This window comes from Pleurodeles waltl, chromosome 9 (assembly GCF_031143425.1).
Source record: "Pleurodeles waltl isolate 20211129_DDA chromosome 9, aPleWal1.hap1.20221129, whole genome shotgun sequence".
Taxonomy (NCBI): Eukaryota; Metazoa; Chordata; class Amphibia; order Caudata; family Salamandridae; genus Pleurodeles; species Pleurodeles waltl.
This window is the reverse complement of record NC_090448.1, coordinates 153,850,372-153,866,342: the sequence shown is the minus strand read 5'-3', so window position 1 is coordinate 153,866,342 and position 15,971 is coordinate 153,850,372. Positions and strand designations below refer to the sequence as shown.

Here is a 15,971-nt window from a genome sequence, read left to right as displayed (position 1 = left end):
AAGAAACACTAAATAGCCAAAAGAACAGGAAGCTTAGGCACAGCTGAACACTGGCACTGCCAAATCAATCACTACAGGTGGAGGCTGCTCAGAATCCACTGGCAGATGATGATTAGAAAAGAGAAGAAATAATAGGCTTCATCTCATCCTTTTGGATATACTTTCCTGTGAGGGCAGATGTGCTATCAGGAAACCGACAGGTCCACTATTTCATATTCCGGAGAAGCCCAGAAAGAAGCTGATGATGACAAGGAAACACAAAACTGAGCAGATACCGAAGAAGGTGGTGATTGAGGGACCGCTGTTCCTATGTATTGCTCATTAGCTTCTGTGAGCGAGCGGACCATCTCCTGCAACTTCTTATCTGCAACTGTGAAAGCACAAGACCTGTCATGTGAATGGACTCTAACCTCTTGCTAAATGTTTTACACTGGATACTGAAGAGGGGAATGATGATGTTTCTATTCTGAATGCGTACCCATCATGATACCATAGCAACCAAAGCAGCCAAAAGCATACTGAACACCATACTGAGAGAGGTTAAATAAGTATACAGGGTCATTAAATAGATGGCCTTAACAAAACCTGAATCATTGGTGCCACTGGGAAAAAAAGTTCCTTACCTACTGTAACAATCTTTCTGGTGGATACTCCATCTATCTACAGATTCCTCACTTTTAGAATGATATCAGATGTCAGACTTGATCTGGAAACTTCAAAGCTCTCACGTTGCCAGTAGAGGGCTCTCGCTTCGATGAGTGCTGGAAGCCATATAGCTCCTGCCCCGGCGCAATGCATTGGTTTCTATCCTTTTTTTTACAAAGCTGCTGAGGCAAGACAACAGATTTGACATCAACAGAGTACTGCATTACCAAAAGACAAATTGGGATCTTACTAACATTCCGAATAACTCATCCTTCAAATGGGAATGCGGGCAAGTCAGTGAGGAATCACCAGGCAGAGTATCCACCCAAAAAATTGTTACTGCATGTAATTAACTTTTTCTTCTGATTGATACTTATACCTGTGGATTCCTCACATATAGAACGGTTTTCAGAGCAATACTCTGCTCCTGGATGTGGGTTCATCGATGATTAGACAAGGAAATCCTGTTGAAATGACCTGGTCAGGTGTCTGTCCCTATGGGCCTCAGAATACAGGCAGTAATGTTTGGCAAAAGTATGTAGGGATGCCCAGGTCACTGCCTTGCAGATTTCTAAGATAGGGACACCTCTGACAAGTGTAGAAGTCATTGAGCATTCTAGGGGGACTTTCTTAGCTAAGCATACCAGGTTTTAATACAAAGGATGATCCATCTTGAGTCTTTTTCCGCCCTGCTTTACCCTTCTTAGCACCACAGTATTGTACGAAGAGCTGACCATTCTTGGTCCTGTCCAGATAGAAGTTGACCACCCGCCTACAAACCAACCAGTTCAGCTGCTCTTCCTCCCATGAGGGATGGGGTAAAAGGTTGGGAGGCCGATGGACTTAGACGGAAATGAGGCATCACGTTTGGCAGAAAAGCAGCCTTACTTCTCAATACCAATTTGTTGGTGGGCTACAAATAGATAAAAGGATGAGAACTGAGAGCTTGCCACTTGTTTACCTGTCTGGCAGAGGTAAAAGCCACCAAAACATAGTTTAGAGAGTTAACATTTTCAAGTGACAGCTATATAAGGGCTCAAATGGAGTCCCCATAAGAAAATTCAAGACTAAGTTAAAATCCCACTGAGACACAACAAAGGTAGTTGGAGGATTCATATTCGTCATCCCCTTTGAAAACACATAACAATGGGAGATTTGAGAACAGGTGGCTGCTGTGACAGACAGATGAACGCAGGCAAGTCTGTTAAATAGCCCCTGACAGTGCCCCTCTGGGCAAGAGAAAGTGCGCATTGCAGGACCTGAGACATCCTGGCAGATTTGGTGGAGGGGCATCGCTCTGACAAGATAACATCTACCGCCTCTGGTGGCAGCTGAAAGGAATTCAGATATCCCTGCACAGTTTCCAAGCATGTAAATGGATGCTTCTGAGATTGGGGTGGTGAATCATTTCCTCCCGACTTGGAGAGGAGATCCGGCCCGGATGGAAGTCAAAGCTGGTGGGGTATATGGAGTAGCGCATAAGGTCTGCATACTACACCCTTCTTGCAAATCCAGGGTGATGAGAATGGCTTTGGCTTAGTCATGGGAAGCTTGTTCAGAACATTCGGAATCAAAGGTATGGAAAGAAATGAGTAATGCAGCTGAAAGTTCCACCTCAACTGAAACATGTCTCCCAAGGCTCTTCCTAATGGACAATGAAGGGTGTGGAACTGCCGGCATTTAGCTTTTTCTGAGGTGTCAAACAAGTCCACCTGACACTGGACAAAGATGTCCTGGATTTGTTGCACTCCACTGGATGTAACCTCAACTCAGAGAATGAAGATCCTGTGTGAGCCAAGAGCCGTCAGGGAGACTTACCTCTCTCCAAGCACTTCTTCTGTTTTTTTCTTCTAGTCTTGGAAGAGGAAAGGGATCTTGAGTGGAGTTGAGATCAGTGGTGACTTCTGTCTTCATGACCTCTCACCATAAAGAGATTGGCCTCGCTCTTCTTGATGGCCTTTGGATTCATACTGAGACAGGAGTTGCAGCGACTAGAATACTGATCAGAACCTAAGTACCTAAAACAAATAATGTGAGGGTCAGTGATGGACATCTGTCCCTCCCAGTTCCTAAAGGGTTTGAAGCCTGAACGCTTGAATGGAGAGCTGGCACTAAAACAAAGAAAAAAATCTTGTATGAGGTATACTCCCAGGAGAGAGGAAGCTACATTGAAAAGAAGGGAACTGACATCATTGTGCTAGGGTGGGGGCTATATAGCTTCGTTGTCATCATCTAACATCACTTCCAGCATCGACCGAAGCCAGCACCCCTCCCAGCAAAGAGAGAGCTTTGTAGTTTTCTCATACATGCTGATGCCTTGGATTGCTCTGAGGGTGAGTAATATACAAGTATTCATCACAATTTACAACTTAAGACATAAGTAATAAATATTTAGAGACGAGAAATCATATACTGCCCTAGTTGATTATTTTAAAAAAAAAGTAAAAAAAGAAATCTCCACTTCCTTAGCAGTTTTCCTGGCAGAAAAGAGGACACCCTCAAACAGATGAAAAAAGATAAGGTCACTTTTGTGTTTTTTTTTTTTTTTTTTTTTTGTTTTGTTTGAAGGATCAAGGACCACAGGTCCCACAGTACGCTGCAGACAGACATGTGAGTATGGAAGCATTAAAACGTATTTTTTAACCTTTAGTCCCATTACAATTATGCAAAGGACAATAGCGATAATCTAAATTAGAACTGTAATAAACGTTAATTGTAAATTGGGCAAACACACCAATTAATAAGGTGGCTTTTAATCCTTTGAGTAGAGCAGCTCCGCCACATACTCGATTCAGTAACCGCCTTTATCAACTGAACATGGGCTTCCTGCACAGCATTAGGGTTATGTCACGTCTAAACAAAAGAACCCCCTGATTTCTTTAGAAGAGCGATGCCTCTCCTGCATGCGCAGGAAATTGGGCGATTCAGTGAGCCCGGGGAACGAGTGCCCATGTGACACACTCTTTTTCGAAAAATAAAGTTGTGATAAAGAACCTGAGCCCAGGCATCAGACATCAAAACTAGTTACTAAAACACACATGCCAACATTTCAGAAGAGAAAAGTGGAAGATTTCTAGAAAATAATCAGGAGAATATATTTCCCCCATTGACTTCTATTTGGCCCTGAATCGGGTTACTGTTATGTATGGGATTTGCAAGTCTGCTGCTGCGGATTGGACATTAGATATGCAAATGCAAGGTTTTTTTTCCTTGCCTTTCATGAGCACGGAGAAAGCGCTATGGCAAACAGGGGGCTGTGTACCGGCCTGAAGTAGAAGGTCATTGTCCGTGCATACTCTGAGTCACACAAGACCAGGACCTGTCATCTGAAGCCCAGAGAGCAAAAGGGTTTTACATGCAAGCATTGGGAGGTGGGAGACTAGCCTTGATATCAGTAGTTTCCGGCCTAAATTGGGAGGGTTAGCATGCATGTAAAATATAATTAAAAAGAGAAGTAAAAGAGTGCCAAAGCAACTTTAATTAACCGTAGATTGTGAACGAGCTGCACATTGAAGAATAGGAAGTGCAGAGGGAGAAGGTAGCATTTATGGGAGTAGTCAGTAAAAATAGAAATCAGCTTTGGGGTTTGTGGATGTCGGTCACGGCTTGCAGGTCTTACATGGGGCGGGATGGCGTGGAGCGCGGGGGGACAGCAGGGAGGGGCGGCGGGGGATATTAATACAATAAAAAAATAAACCAGCCTGCCCTACGGCCAATCCTCATGCTACTCAGGTTGGCGTCAGGTTTAGCTAGGAGCACCCAGCCAGGGCACTCCCAGGCAGACTGGGAGCCTGTGCAGGCTCTCTCCAGCCCGGCAGCTGTGTTGCTGGGCTAGAGAGAGCCCTGTGCACGTGTGTGTTTGGCTGGCCGGAGATGGCCGTCCAGACACACATTCGCTTTGAGGGGGAGTGCTGAGTACTCCCCCTCACACTTGTCACACCCATACCCCCCTCTAAAAGAAAACAATAATAAACTAAGTTTATTATCAGTTTATTTTAAAGGTTTTGCAGCTGCCGCTGCTGGTGGGGGTGGTGGCGCTCCTCCACCCTAAGAGAGGAGTCGCCCCTGATGGGTATTTAGAATGCATGAGATAAATCTCATCATGTAAGGAATGGGACGAGGAATAAGATGAGGAGACAATGAGATTTCTTTGTGGTGCTCCTGGATATGCAGATGCCTTTTCAGATTCTGTTTATGTATAATTTTTTATTACTCAGTTTACAAATTCAGTATATCAACTTCAAGATGATAAAGGCCTGTGTTGCTTCTGTCTGGATTTTCACAATGAGGCCTTGACTCACTGAGCGATTTCACCACATAGTTTATATGAAAGAAGAAGGGAAAATAAGGATGTTGACATTCCAGTGAGTAATATGTTTCTAGTCTCTTTGCAATTAATGATACATTGTCAAACTAATTTATATGTTTAATCTTTGTTAGCCTCTCATGTGCTTAATACATTGTGATGTTTGTTATTGCTGGCTGTAGATATGTGAGAAATGTTTAATAAAGTATAATTTTCCCTTTCCTTTTAGCACATAAATGTACAGCGATTCAGGAAAATCATGAGATCATGCCAGACATTATGACCTTTATCCCCTCTCTTCACTTTGGAATAATTCAGTCCCGTAAAGACACCACAGGAGACTTCAATGTTGTTGTAGAAAAGCATGCACGTGAATACCTCAAGCGTCGTGCAACCAATTGTGCAAAATTTCGAGAATTTGTCCTGTACCCATACGAATCCCGTTTAGATGAGAAAAAATACCTATATTCTACTCCAAGGAACAGACAGAATATACATAGTTCCTTACAGAGTTATGTATTTGGTCCTAATGCATATGCAGTGGAAGTACAAAAAGCCAAAGAATTTATTACAGAAAATCATAAGCCTCAACAGTTTAGTCCAGTTTCTGATTATGAAGTCTTAGAAGAGGAAGCCGAAAACTCAATCACTGACAAAAATAATGGTGCTAGCAATGAAATTCCCACAATGCTTGATAGTACTCCTGCGGTACAGCGAAAACCGTTCCAGAATGCAGACTACGACCCAGTTAAGGTGAAAGATCTGATTGACTTAATTCAGAGCAGGAAGCAAGTTGATGAGGAACCTGAGACTGGCAGCAGTACAAACAATACTGGACTGAAAAGAAAACTGGAAAGTGACTCAGAAAATGTACATAAACATCTAAGGAGTGAATATACAGAAGGTGGTCATTACGAAGGTAAGGAAGATTTTGGTTATAAAATTATTGAATTAAATGTTAATGCTCTTAACACGATAATGCCTTCAATAGGAAGCTCAGATGCTGCACATTTAAGGACCTCACTCTATTGCAGTGCCTGCATGGGACCATATTGTTTCTACTTTCTCACTTCTCATGGGTGTGAACCGTGAACACTGGCCTTGAATAAGGCCATGTTTTGAAATATGATTTAGTAATTTGTTTTTCTTTCTCTCTGCTTTCTTTGACAGTTCTGTGTTCTTTTTATGTATATAGGTATTTATGTGGCGCAAACCTTATGTTAACAATGGGTCTATAGCAGAAAAAAATATTTATGAACAAGCTAAAATACATGCTCTTCTGTACTACGAAAGGCAGCTCTTCTAAGGACGGGTGCTTAAATACCATTTACTTGTTTTAAGGACCATACATGTGTCCTTAATAATGCTGGGGAGCTACGGAATGCTGTATATTATGGGGGTGTTGGGAAACAACGCAAGGTCCGGAGAAAGGATGTATCTTTTAATTCTCTTCCAGGGAATCCTCATCAATAGTCATAAACATTGAATATTCCCGCCCATGTGCGAGGATCCCGAAGCATATGTAAACACACATGTATGTGTGCCGACAGCACTATCACAATCCTAATAGCACCTTTGCCAGTGGACCACATCTCCACCCTGTCATACTCTTGTCTCTGGATCCTTCTAATCCCAGTTTCCTCCCCCTGTGAGCACCCCCAGTTATCAGCAGGTGGTGTCATACAGCTCCACCTTAACTTAATCCCACCCCAGAAGTGATGTCAAGGCCCCATATAAGCACCACTCTAGCATGCTTAGTTCCTTTCCTTATGCACTTTCCTACACTGATGTGGAACTAGCTCTTCTTAGATCAGTTGTTTTTTTCCTCAAATTCTTTGTCCAGTGCACAAGGGAAATGTCACCATCTAAAACCACAGGCTTTAAACCTTGCAGGATTGCCACAAACAAATGTCTGTAAAGGATCCCCACAACATACCACTGGTATCTATAGTCGGGTCACAACTCCTGGTAAGCCAGCGAGTATATCCTGATAAACCTGAAGCTAACCCAGAACCACAAAGCTAAGCTGTATGTCATCGACCATCATTGTGAAACATGAAAAGGCTACTCCCACTTGAACTTAAGGGCTCAGACCCATTTCCCATTCTTGAGGCCGGTTCCTGACAGCTCCTTGTCGCACTCTAAGTCTTAAGGTAAGTTTGAATCGAAGAAGAAGCACAAGGCTAAGTGGGCATCATCCCCTGCCTAGCCATTCTTCTTAGAAGTTGCAAGGATGTCAAGGTGCCCCAAGTCCTTGTTCTTGGTCCCCTGCTGAGGAACCGATTTTGCAGGTAATTACGATGCTTCTGAGTTTTAGGGTCCATCAGTGACGCTGCTGCAAATTTAGAGGTTTGAAGATGCTTCAAAGCTTCTGCACTTTGCCAGTTCCTCCTGGTGTGCCTTTAAACCCTGGTGTGCCTTTAGAATCCATAAAGACCTTGCCACAGCTGGGTCAACCTTTAGCACTATATATATATATATATATATATATATATATCAGTTCTAACTCCGAAGCAGATTCCATTCCGGGAGCCATGGTCCAATCCCAGGCCTGCCATGTGGACTCCAGCACCAACATCGCTGATCCTGGAGGAGGACACCTAATCCATAGTTCTACCTAATACTGAAATCAAATAAAGCTGCATGCAAGTTCAGTCCCTAAGCACCCAGCTGCCATTCCTTCTGATTTGAAAAATACAATGAATGCTTTTGCCGAAAGACTGCTTTTCAATACTAAAAAAACACAAGAGGATGCACTCCCATGATTAATACGACTTTGTCACTGAAATTTTATGGCAGTCCCTGATAAGTTCAGAGGTAATCTAGCTCAGACCATTCACGATCGTCAGGACATAATGAAGTGTGTCTGTTGTGGGCTGAACACTCCTGAGGCAGGGTAATCAGTACCAGCAGAGTTTTTCCACCCTAGGCATGGATGAGAGCCACAAGCTTCTTGGGTGAAATTCAGGTTCCACTAATGGACGTGGCATTTAATGTCATCCATCTCTTTGGAGCATGGTCGGCCCTAAAGTGCTTCAAATAAAGCAGGACTACAGTATGCTCCCTCTGCCTTTCTGCACCTGTGTGGCAGCACCGCCGCCAGTTTCACTACTTTTGAGGTTTTGGAAGGGGCTAGGCTCAAAGACAACGACAAGACACACCCAGTCCTTCCTGGGTTGGGAATGCAGCTGACAATGTCCAGGCCCTTGGGCTATGGGGTAGGGTGGTAGCTCACTGCGCCACACCCCACACCCCATCCCCTCTCTCCCTCAGTAGCACCACCAAGCTATTTTAGCTTGTCCTCGGTGACGCATGGCTATTCCGTTAGAGGCAGGATAAGGTTTATTGCCTCCATGGGTGGCAGACCATTTCATCTGTCAGATGGGTACTTCAGATAGACCAACAAGGATGCAATTCCTCCCCAGTACGCTGTATATTCCACCTACATCATAGTGGTTAACAGAGGACCATTTGTCGATTTTGTGGAAGGAAGTCCTGGACAAAGGAGACATAGAGACTGTCCTGCCATCGAAAATATGGACTGACTTTCACTCTCGCTATTTTCTGATATTGAAAAAGGGCGGAGTCTTTCATCCTGTTTTAGATCTTCACCCTCTTAATTTCTTACTGAGAAAGGACAAATTCAAGATGTACACATTGACCCAAGTTCAATTTGCCCTGGATCCAGAAGATTCTGTGCAACACTGAACCTGCGGTGCTCATCGGGTGTTTCCAAAAGGAGATTGCAGTGTTTGCAACACTTTCTCGAAGGTTGGAGATACCAGCCTTTCCCTACCTTGACAACTGACTGTTGAAGACAAGCTTGCCACAGTCCATCATATATGACATCCAAACAGTGGAGAGCGAAACCTTCTGACATCTTTGGGTTTCTCAGTCAACGTGACAGTCACACTTGACTCCTTCACAGAGGCTCCAATTCATGTGAGCTGTGCTGGATAGGGTGCAGTTCAAGCCTTCTGTCATGTTTAGCAAGTCCAGGACATTTGGGATGTAATCATGATGCTTCGTCCCCAGTCCTGGGTCTCTGTGAGAGCGGCTCTGAGACGTCTTGGCCTCTTCGCCTCCTATATTTTGTTGGTGGACCACGCCAGGTTCACAGGCAGACTCTGTAGTAGGATTTGAAGTCTCAGTAGGCTCAGTGTAGGAAGTTGGCTCTGTATATACTATCGCAAAGTGAGAGATAGTGTGCACAGAGTCCAAGGGTTCCCCTTAGAGGTTGATAGTGGCAAAATTAGATAATACTAATGCTCTATTTTGGGGCAGTGTGGTCGAGCAGTGGGCTTATCAGAGGGTAGAGTTAAGAATTTGTTGTACACACAAGCAATAAATGAGGAACTACACACTCACAGACTTAACTCCAGGCCAATAGGTTTTATATAGAAAAATATATTTTCTTAATTTATTTTAGAACCACAAGATTCAAGATTTGAGGTAAGTACATAAAATGCAAGGTACTTCACACAGGTAAGTATAGAACTTTGATTTAAAACAGTAGTACAACAGTTTTGGCTAAAATGTCAATAAGCTATTTTAAAAGTGGACACTGCAAAAATCAACAGTTCCTGGGGGAAGTAACTTTGGTTAGGTTTCTCAGGTAAGTAAAGCACTTACACAGTCAGTCTCCTGGGCATAGGCAGCCCACTGTTGGTGGTTCAAGGCAAGCCCAAAGCCACAGCACCAGCAACACAGGGCCGGTCAGGTGCAGAGGTCAAAGCAGAGCCCTAAACGCATAGGTGCCTATGATTAACAGGGGTGCCCCGGTCCTAGTCTGCTTACAAGTAAGTACCTGCGTCCTCGGGGAGCAGACCAGGGGGGTTTTGTAGAGCACTGGGGGAGACACACAAGCACACAAAACACACCCTTAGCGGCACGGGGCGGCTGGGTGCAGTAGGCAAAGTAGGTGTTGGGTTTGCTATAGAAAGCAATGGAGGGACCCGGGGGTCACTTAGGCGATGCAGGCAGGGCACAGGGGGGCTTCTTGGGTCAGCCACCGACTGGGCTAGGATGAGGGATCACTCCTGCACTGGTAGGTGGTGCCTCTCGGTCCTGGGGGCTACTGGTGCAGCGCTTGGTCCAGGCGTTGAGTTCCTTTGTTACCAGGCAGTCGCGGTCAGGGCGAGCCTCTGGATCCTATCTGCAGGTGTCGCTGTAGGGGTGCAGGGAGGTCGACTCAGGGTGTCCACATCGTTGGGGTCGCCTGGGAGTCCTCTCTGCGGTGTTGGTTGTCCTGGACTCGAGCCGGAGGATTTGGGTGCAGTGTGTGTAAATTCATGCTTCTGGCAGAAGTGAGAGTCTCTTTAAAGTTGTTTCAGAGTTGCAAAGTTGTTGCAGTTTCTGAACAGTGCCTCTGTTCTCTGGAGTTTCTTGGTCCTTTAAGTGCAGGGCAGTCCTCTGAGTCCTTTGAGTCCTGCTGGATGCATCGCTGTGCAGGTTCTTGGAGTTTGGAGACAGGCCAGTAGGGCTGGGGCCAAGTCAGTTGGTTTCTCCGTCGTCTCTGCGGGGCTTTCAGGTCAGCAGTCCTTCTTTCTTCAGGTTGCAGGAATCTGATTTCCTGGGTTCATGGTCGCGAGAGGAGGGGAGCACATCCCTATTCCTGTTGGGGGAATCTTCCAAAACCAAGATGGAGGATTTCTAAAGGCAGGGGTCACCTCAGCTCAGGGCACCTTAGGGGCTGTCCTGACTGGTAGGTGACACCTCCTTGTTTTTCTCATTATCTCCTCTGGACTTGCTGCCAAAAGTGGGGGCTGTGTCCAGTGGGTAGGCATCTCCTCTAGATGGAGTGCTCTGGTGGCATTGTAACACGATGCCTGAGCCTTTGATGCTCACTATTAAGTGTTACAGTTCCTGCAGGGGAAAGGTGTTACGCACTTCCACCCAGTGCAGGCTTTGTTTCTGGCCTCTGAGCACAATGGCTCTCACCCCATGGGGTCAGAAACTCGTCTCAGTAGCAGGCTAGCACAGTCAAGTCAGTCCTGCACTGAAGGATTGGTAAACCTCTGTGTGCATTTTTCTTTTATAAATCCAGCACTGGCATCAGTTTGGTTTTATTATTCTGAGAAGTTTGATACCAAACTTCCCAGTATTCATTGTAGCCATTATGGAGCTATGGAGTTCGTTTTGACAAACTCCCAGACCATATACTTAATATGGCCACCCTGAATTTACAATGTCTAAGAATGGACTTAGACACCGCGGCAGCTATGCCCTCACCTGTGGTATAGTGCACCCTGCCTTAGGGCTTTAAGGCCTGCTAGAAGGGTGACTTACCTATCCCACAGACAGTATTTTGTTTGCATGGCATCCAGAGGGGATGCTATGTCGACTTTTCCTTTCTCTCCCCATCAACACACACAATCTGCAGTGGCAGTGTGCATGTGTTAGGTGAGGAGTCCCTTAGGGTGGCACAACACATGCTGCAGCCCTTAGGGTCCTTCCCTGGTCACAGGGCACTTTGTTAAACTGGTACCTTTTACAAGGGACTTATCTGCGTGCCAGGGGTGTGCCAATTGTGGAAACAATGATAAATTTTTAGTGAAAGAACACTGGTTATGGGGCCTGGTTAGCATGGTCCCAGCGCACACTGTCAAGTCAGCATCAATATCAGGCAAAAAGTGGGGGGGGGTAACTGCAACAAGGAGCCATTTCCCTACAGTCCCTTTCATCAGGCTGGTATGGACACAGTGCAGTTTTGGGCCTGTCCTCCCGAACAGCGAGTCCAGGATATTCAGGTTATGATACCAATGTTTATGCCTCTATCCTGGATTTCGGTGAGACAGACTCTGAGGCTGTTGGGACTCATGGCTTCCTGCATCCTATTGGTCAAACATGCCAGATGGCATATTAGGGCTCTGCAGTGGGACCTGAAGTCCCAATGCGCACAGCATCAGGGAAATCTTACAGACATGGAGATCTCGGAGGGAACTGCAAAGGATCTGAAGTGGTGGTTAGTGAACTGCAGTTGGGTCAAAGGCAGACTCCTCTCCCTTCCCCAATCAGATCTTACAGTATTGACAGATGAATCACTTTTGGGATGGTGCGGCCATCTGGGAGAGGTGGAGATCAGAGGCCCCTGGTCTCCTGCGGAATCTGGCCTCCATATCAACCTATTGGAGCTCCGGTAGAACCGGCTAGCATTACAGACATTTCTTCCTGTTGTGAAAGCAAAGATAGTGCAGCTGTTCACGGATGATACTACTGCGTTGTGGTACTGCAACAAACAGGGCGGTGTGGGGTCGTGGCCCCCTTGTCAAGAGGCTCTGTCTGTAGACTTGGCTGGAACACTAGGGCATAACCCTGGTGGTTTAACACCTGACAGGTTCTCTGAACGCTAGAACAGACTAACTCAGCTGGCAATGCTTAGCGGATCAGGAATGGTGTCTCCATTCGGAGGTGGCGCAAGGACTCTCTCAGCAGTGGGGAGAGCCTTGATTAGATCAATTTGCCTCCGAAGAGAACACGCAATGTCAGCAGTATTGCGCATTGGAGTTCTGCCCAGAGTTGTCAAAAAAATCAAGAACGACTGGGGCCAAGTAATCCTATTGGCTCCGGATTGGGCACGAAGAGTCTGGTATCCAGAGCTTCTAAAAAAGAGCATCAATCCCTTAATCAGGTTGCCTCTTCTGGAGGATCTTCTGTCGCAGCAGCAGGGGAAGGTTCTCCACCCGATACTTGTCAACTCTGCGGCTTCATGCGTGGAGATTGAGCGGCGACATTTGATGGTTTATGACCTCCCTCCGGAAGTGTGAATTGTCATTCTGGCAGCCAGGCGTCCCTCTACTAGTATGGTTTATGCCTGCCATTGGAAATATTTTGTATTATATTGTACAGAGAGGTCTATTGTTCCTCTTTCTTCTTCTCTTTCTCATATCCTCCTTTTCATTCCGACACTCGCCCAGCAGGGTTCCTCCTTAGAGTGCCCTTAAGGGCTATCTTTCTGCCTTATCTGCTTTTCTTCGATTGCCTGATCAACAGTATTTGTTTAAGTCTCCTATTGTACAGAGATTCTTGAAAGGGCTTGTACATATGTTTCCACCTATGCATTTTGTTTTGACCCAGTGGGACCTTAATCCGGTGCTCACTTTTCTTATGTGTGCTCCTTTTGAGCAGTTACATAATTGTGCTCTCCGGCTGCTCACTATGAAAACAGCCTTCTTAGTGGCGATCACATCTGCCAGAAGAGTAAGTGAGATGCAGGCTTTATCATCAAAAACCGCTGTATCTCACGATATATCCTGATTAGGTAGTCCTCAGAACTTGTGCCTCTTTCCTCCCCAAGGTGGTGACCCCTTTCCATCTGGGTCAGAACATCACCCTGCCCACCTTCTTTGCTCTGCCGCATCCCTCTGAAGAAGAGGAGCGTCTCCACCGTCTGATCCCAAAAAGAGCGTTGTTGTTCTACCTTGACCGCACAAGAGAGTTCTGGGTGGATGACCAACTCTTTGTGGGGTACTTTGGAGCAAAGAAGGGTCGGGCAGTCCAGAAACAAATCATTTCTCGCTGGGTCATTCTCTGTATTAAAATCTGCTACACATTGGCTAAGAAGCAGCCTCCTGAGGGCTTGAGAGCTCACTCTACAAGGGGGAAAGTTGCTACCACGGCGTTAGCTCGAGGTGTGCTGGTTCTAGAGATCTGCAAGGCAGCAACGTAGGCTTCCTTGCACACGTTTGCAAGACACTACTGCCTGGATAGCCAGGTTAGAAGAAGGGACATTTTGCTCGCTCGGTCCTGCAGGACTTCCTTGTGTAAAGTATGTTTGCATCCCACCGCAAGGGGGTTATGACTTGGGTGTCTATTCTAAGGTAAGGAATCTGCAGCTAGAAGTCTCTATCAGATGAACAAAGTACTTACCTTCGGTAACAAATTATCTGGTAGAGACTCTATCTAGCTGCAGATTCCTTGCACCCAACCAGGCCTCCCCACTCTGTGGATATATTCTATGTCTTTTCAGATTTTTACCCTTTCTCCAGGACATGTCATTTTGCTCAGACAATTAAAAAAAAAAAAGTTGGGTCTTCCATGACTGCGCTTCTGGCGTGGGAAGTTGTGTAAAAGAACTGATGTACGCATCCCGGGGTGGTGCCTATATAGAAGACCGTGACGTCTGAGACTGCTCCAACCACGCAGCCGTCGCCACGTGGAGCCGGACGATGCAATCGGATCTGAACACCACCACCCGATGGTGCACACAAGGTGCTGCTCAGCAGAAAAATTCCGGATTCGAAGCGGATGCCAGGGAATTCTGATGTAAGGAATCTGCAGCTAGATAGTCTCTACCAGATAATTTGTTACCAAAGGTAAGTTACTTGTTCATCAAGTCCCTCTGCCAGTCAGACGCTAGGGGGTCTTTGGCTCGATAATATAATGGCTATGCACCACTTAGCCAGGATCATGCTGAGCAATGCAGATTTCCTGCTATCTTTCCTATCTTTCCTTTCAGGCACCAGACCCAAGAGGGGGCACTACATCTCTCTGGGGATCACCAAGCCTGTAACCTGATGGAGGTGCTCCAGTGCCTCCTCCCAATAGTGCACTATTCGAGGGCATCTCCACACCACATGGAATAAATCTGCTAGTGTGCTCGCACAGCATGTGCAACCCCAGGTCCCTAGAGTGGTGTTTACGTGCAGCTGTTTGGGGGAGAGATAAGCAAAGTGGACAATGTTAAATTGAATGAGTTTAAACCTCACATTAACTGATACCGTTCACACTCCTCTATATACCCTAGTCCACTCTGGGGCTTAAATAAGGACCTTTCTTGCCTGCTGCTAAGTTTTCTCAGTCTTCAATGGTGGCTTTTGTGTATCAGTCCTTAGGGCCCGGTACAAGTGTGTGATGAGTCTCTGGCCTCCCACCATGGAGAATAGTGTTACCAGTGTCTGTGTGAGTGCTGGGGCCCAGGAAACGTAGGCCATATTTCTATTGCAGTGGCAGCTATTTTGCATATTAAAAGAACTATCCCTGTCCCAGGCCGATTGTCTCAAAAGCACTCTGCATTGTAATAATTCAAGCTTCTGCATATATATAGCTTGCTCAATATAACTATCCCCCAGCACGCCACTGGTCTTTGGCCATGTACTGAGCTAGCTGCGCAAATGGTCGAACCTTCCAGATCCTGAATTCTGGCACATATGAAACCCTACTGGTCACTCTGCATACTGCTCTCTCCCAAAGTCTGCATATCACATGTGGCAGAGTCCCAGGTACTCTGTTGCCACACAGCAACAGAGCCCCCAGCTCATAATCCCCATAAGTGTCTGCCAGCAGGGACTTCTCCCAGTTGTTTTCCTCATTAAAACGAATGGACTGCAGCTGAGCCACAGGACAACACAATTCAAGGTCTGGCACCTCCATCCCCCTTTATCCCAGTCTAGCTTGAGCATGGTAAGTTCCACTCTACATCTTTTCTCAGCCCACAGTAGTTAAACCAAGAGTTAGTCTAGTTCCCTGAAAATACTCTTGGGTATCTCATACATGGTTCCTTGTACTGTATAAAAGCAGCGGGCTGCACCACCAATTTGATCAGAGCTATTTTCCCCATCAGGGATAGCTTCAAAGTATTCCATAATTTGATAGGACAGTGGTTTGCAACCACTAGTCCCATGTTCAGCGTATAATACTGCTGTCCCCGTGTGCGACATGCATTCCAAGGTATAGGACACAGTCTGTTTTTCAGGATATCCCTTTCTCTGTTAGCAAAGCCACATCTACTCCCTTCAGCTGTCTCACCTGGAACAGCGCAGACTTTGACAGTTTAGCATGAAGTCCTGACAGCTCCCCAAACTCTCATGACATTTAAAAGGATCTGAACTGAAGTGGCCGGTCGGCACAAGTAAATCATTGCATCATCCGCATACAGTGACCCTGTGTGTCATCTGACCCACCGGTATCCCCCATCTCTTCGACATCTGGTGTAGTTGACACGCCACTGATTCCATTGCCAGGGTGAACAGCAAGGGAAACTATGGGCACCCCTGCTGTATACCCCTCTGCAATTGGAACT

At 46.0% G+C, this 15,971-nt stretch overlaps 1 protein-coding gene across 2 annotated transcripts in view; it reads left to right on the top strand.

Moving 5' to 3' along the window:
* TASOR (transcription activation suppressor) overlaps window positions 1-15,971 on the top strand; it is a 773,668-nt gene that overhangs the window by 395,202 nt on the left and 362,495 nt on the right. For both annotated transcript variants that reach the window (XM_069206460.1, XM_069206459.1), the window contains exon 14: window positions 5,181-5,870. In XM_069206460.1, the coding sequence (XP_069062561.1) occupies window positions 5,181-5,870 (690 nt within the window). The remainder of the gene's footprint in view (window positions 1-5,180; window positions 5,871-15,971) is intronic.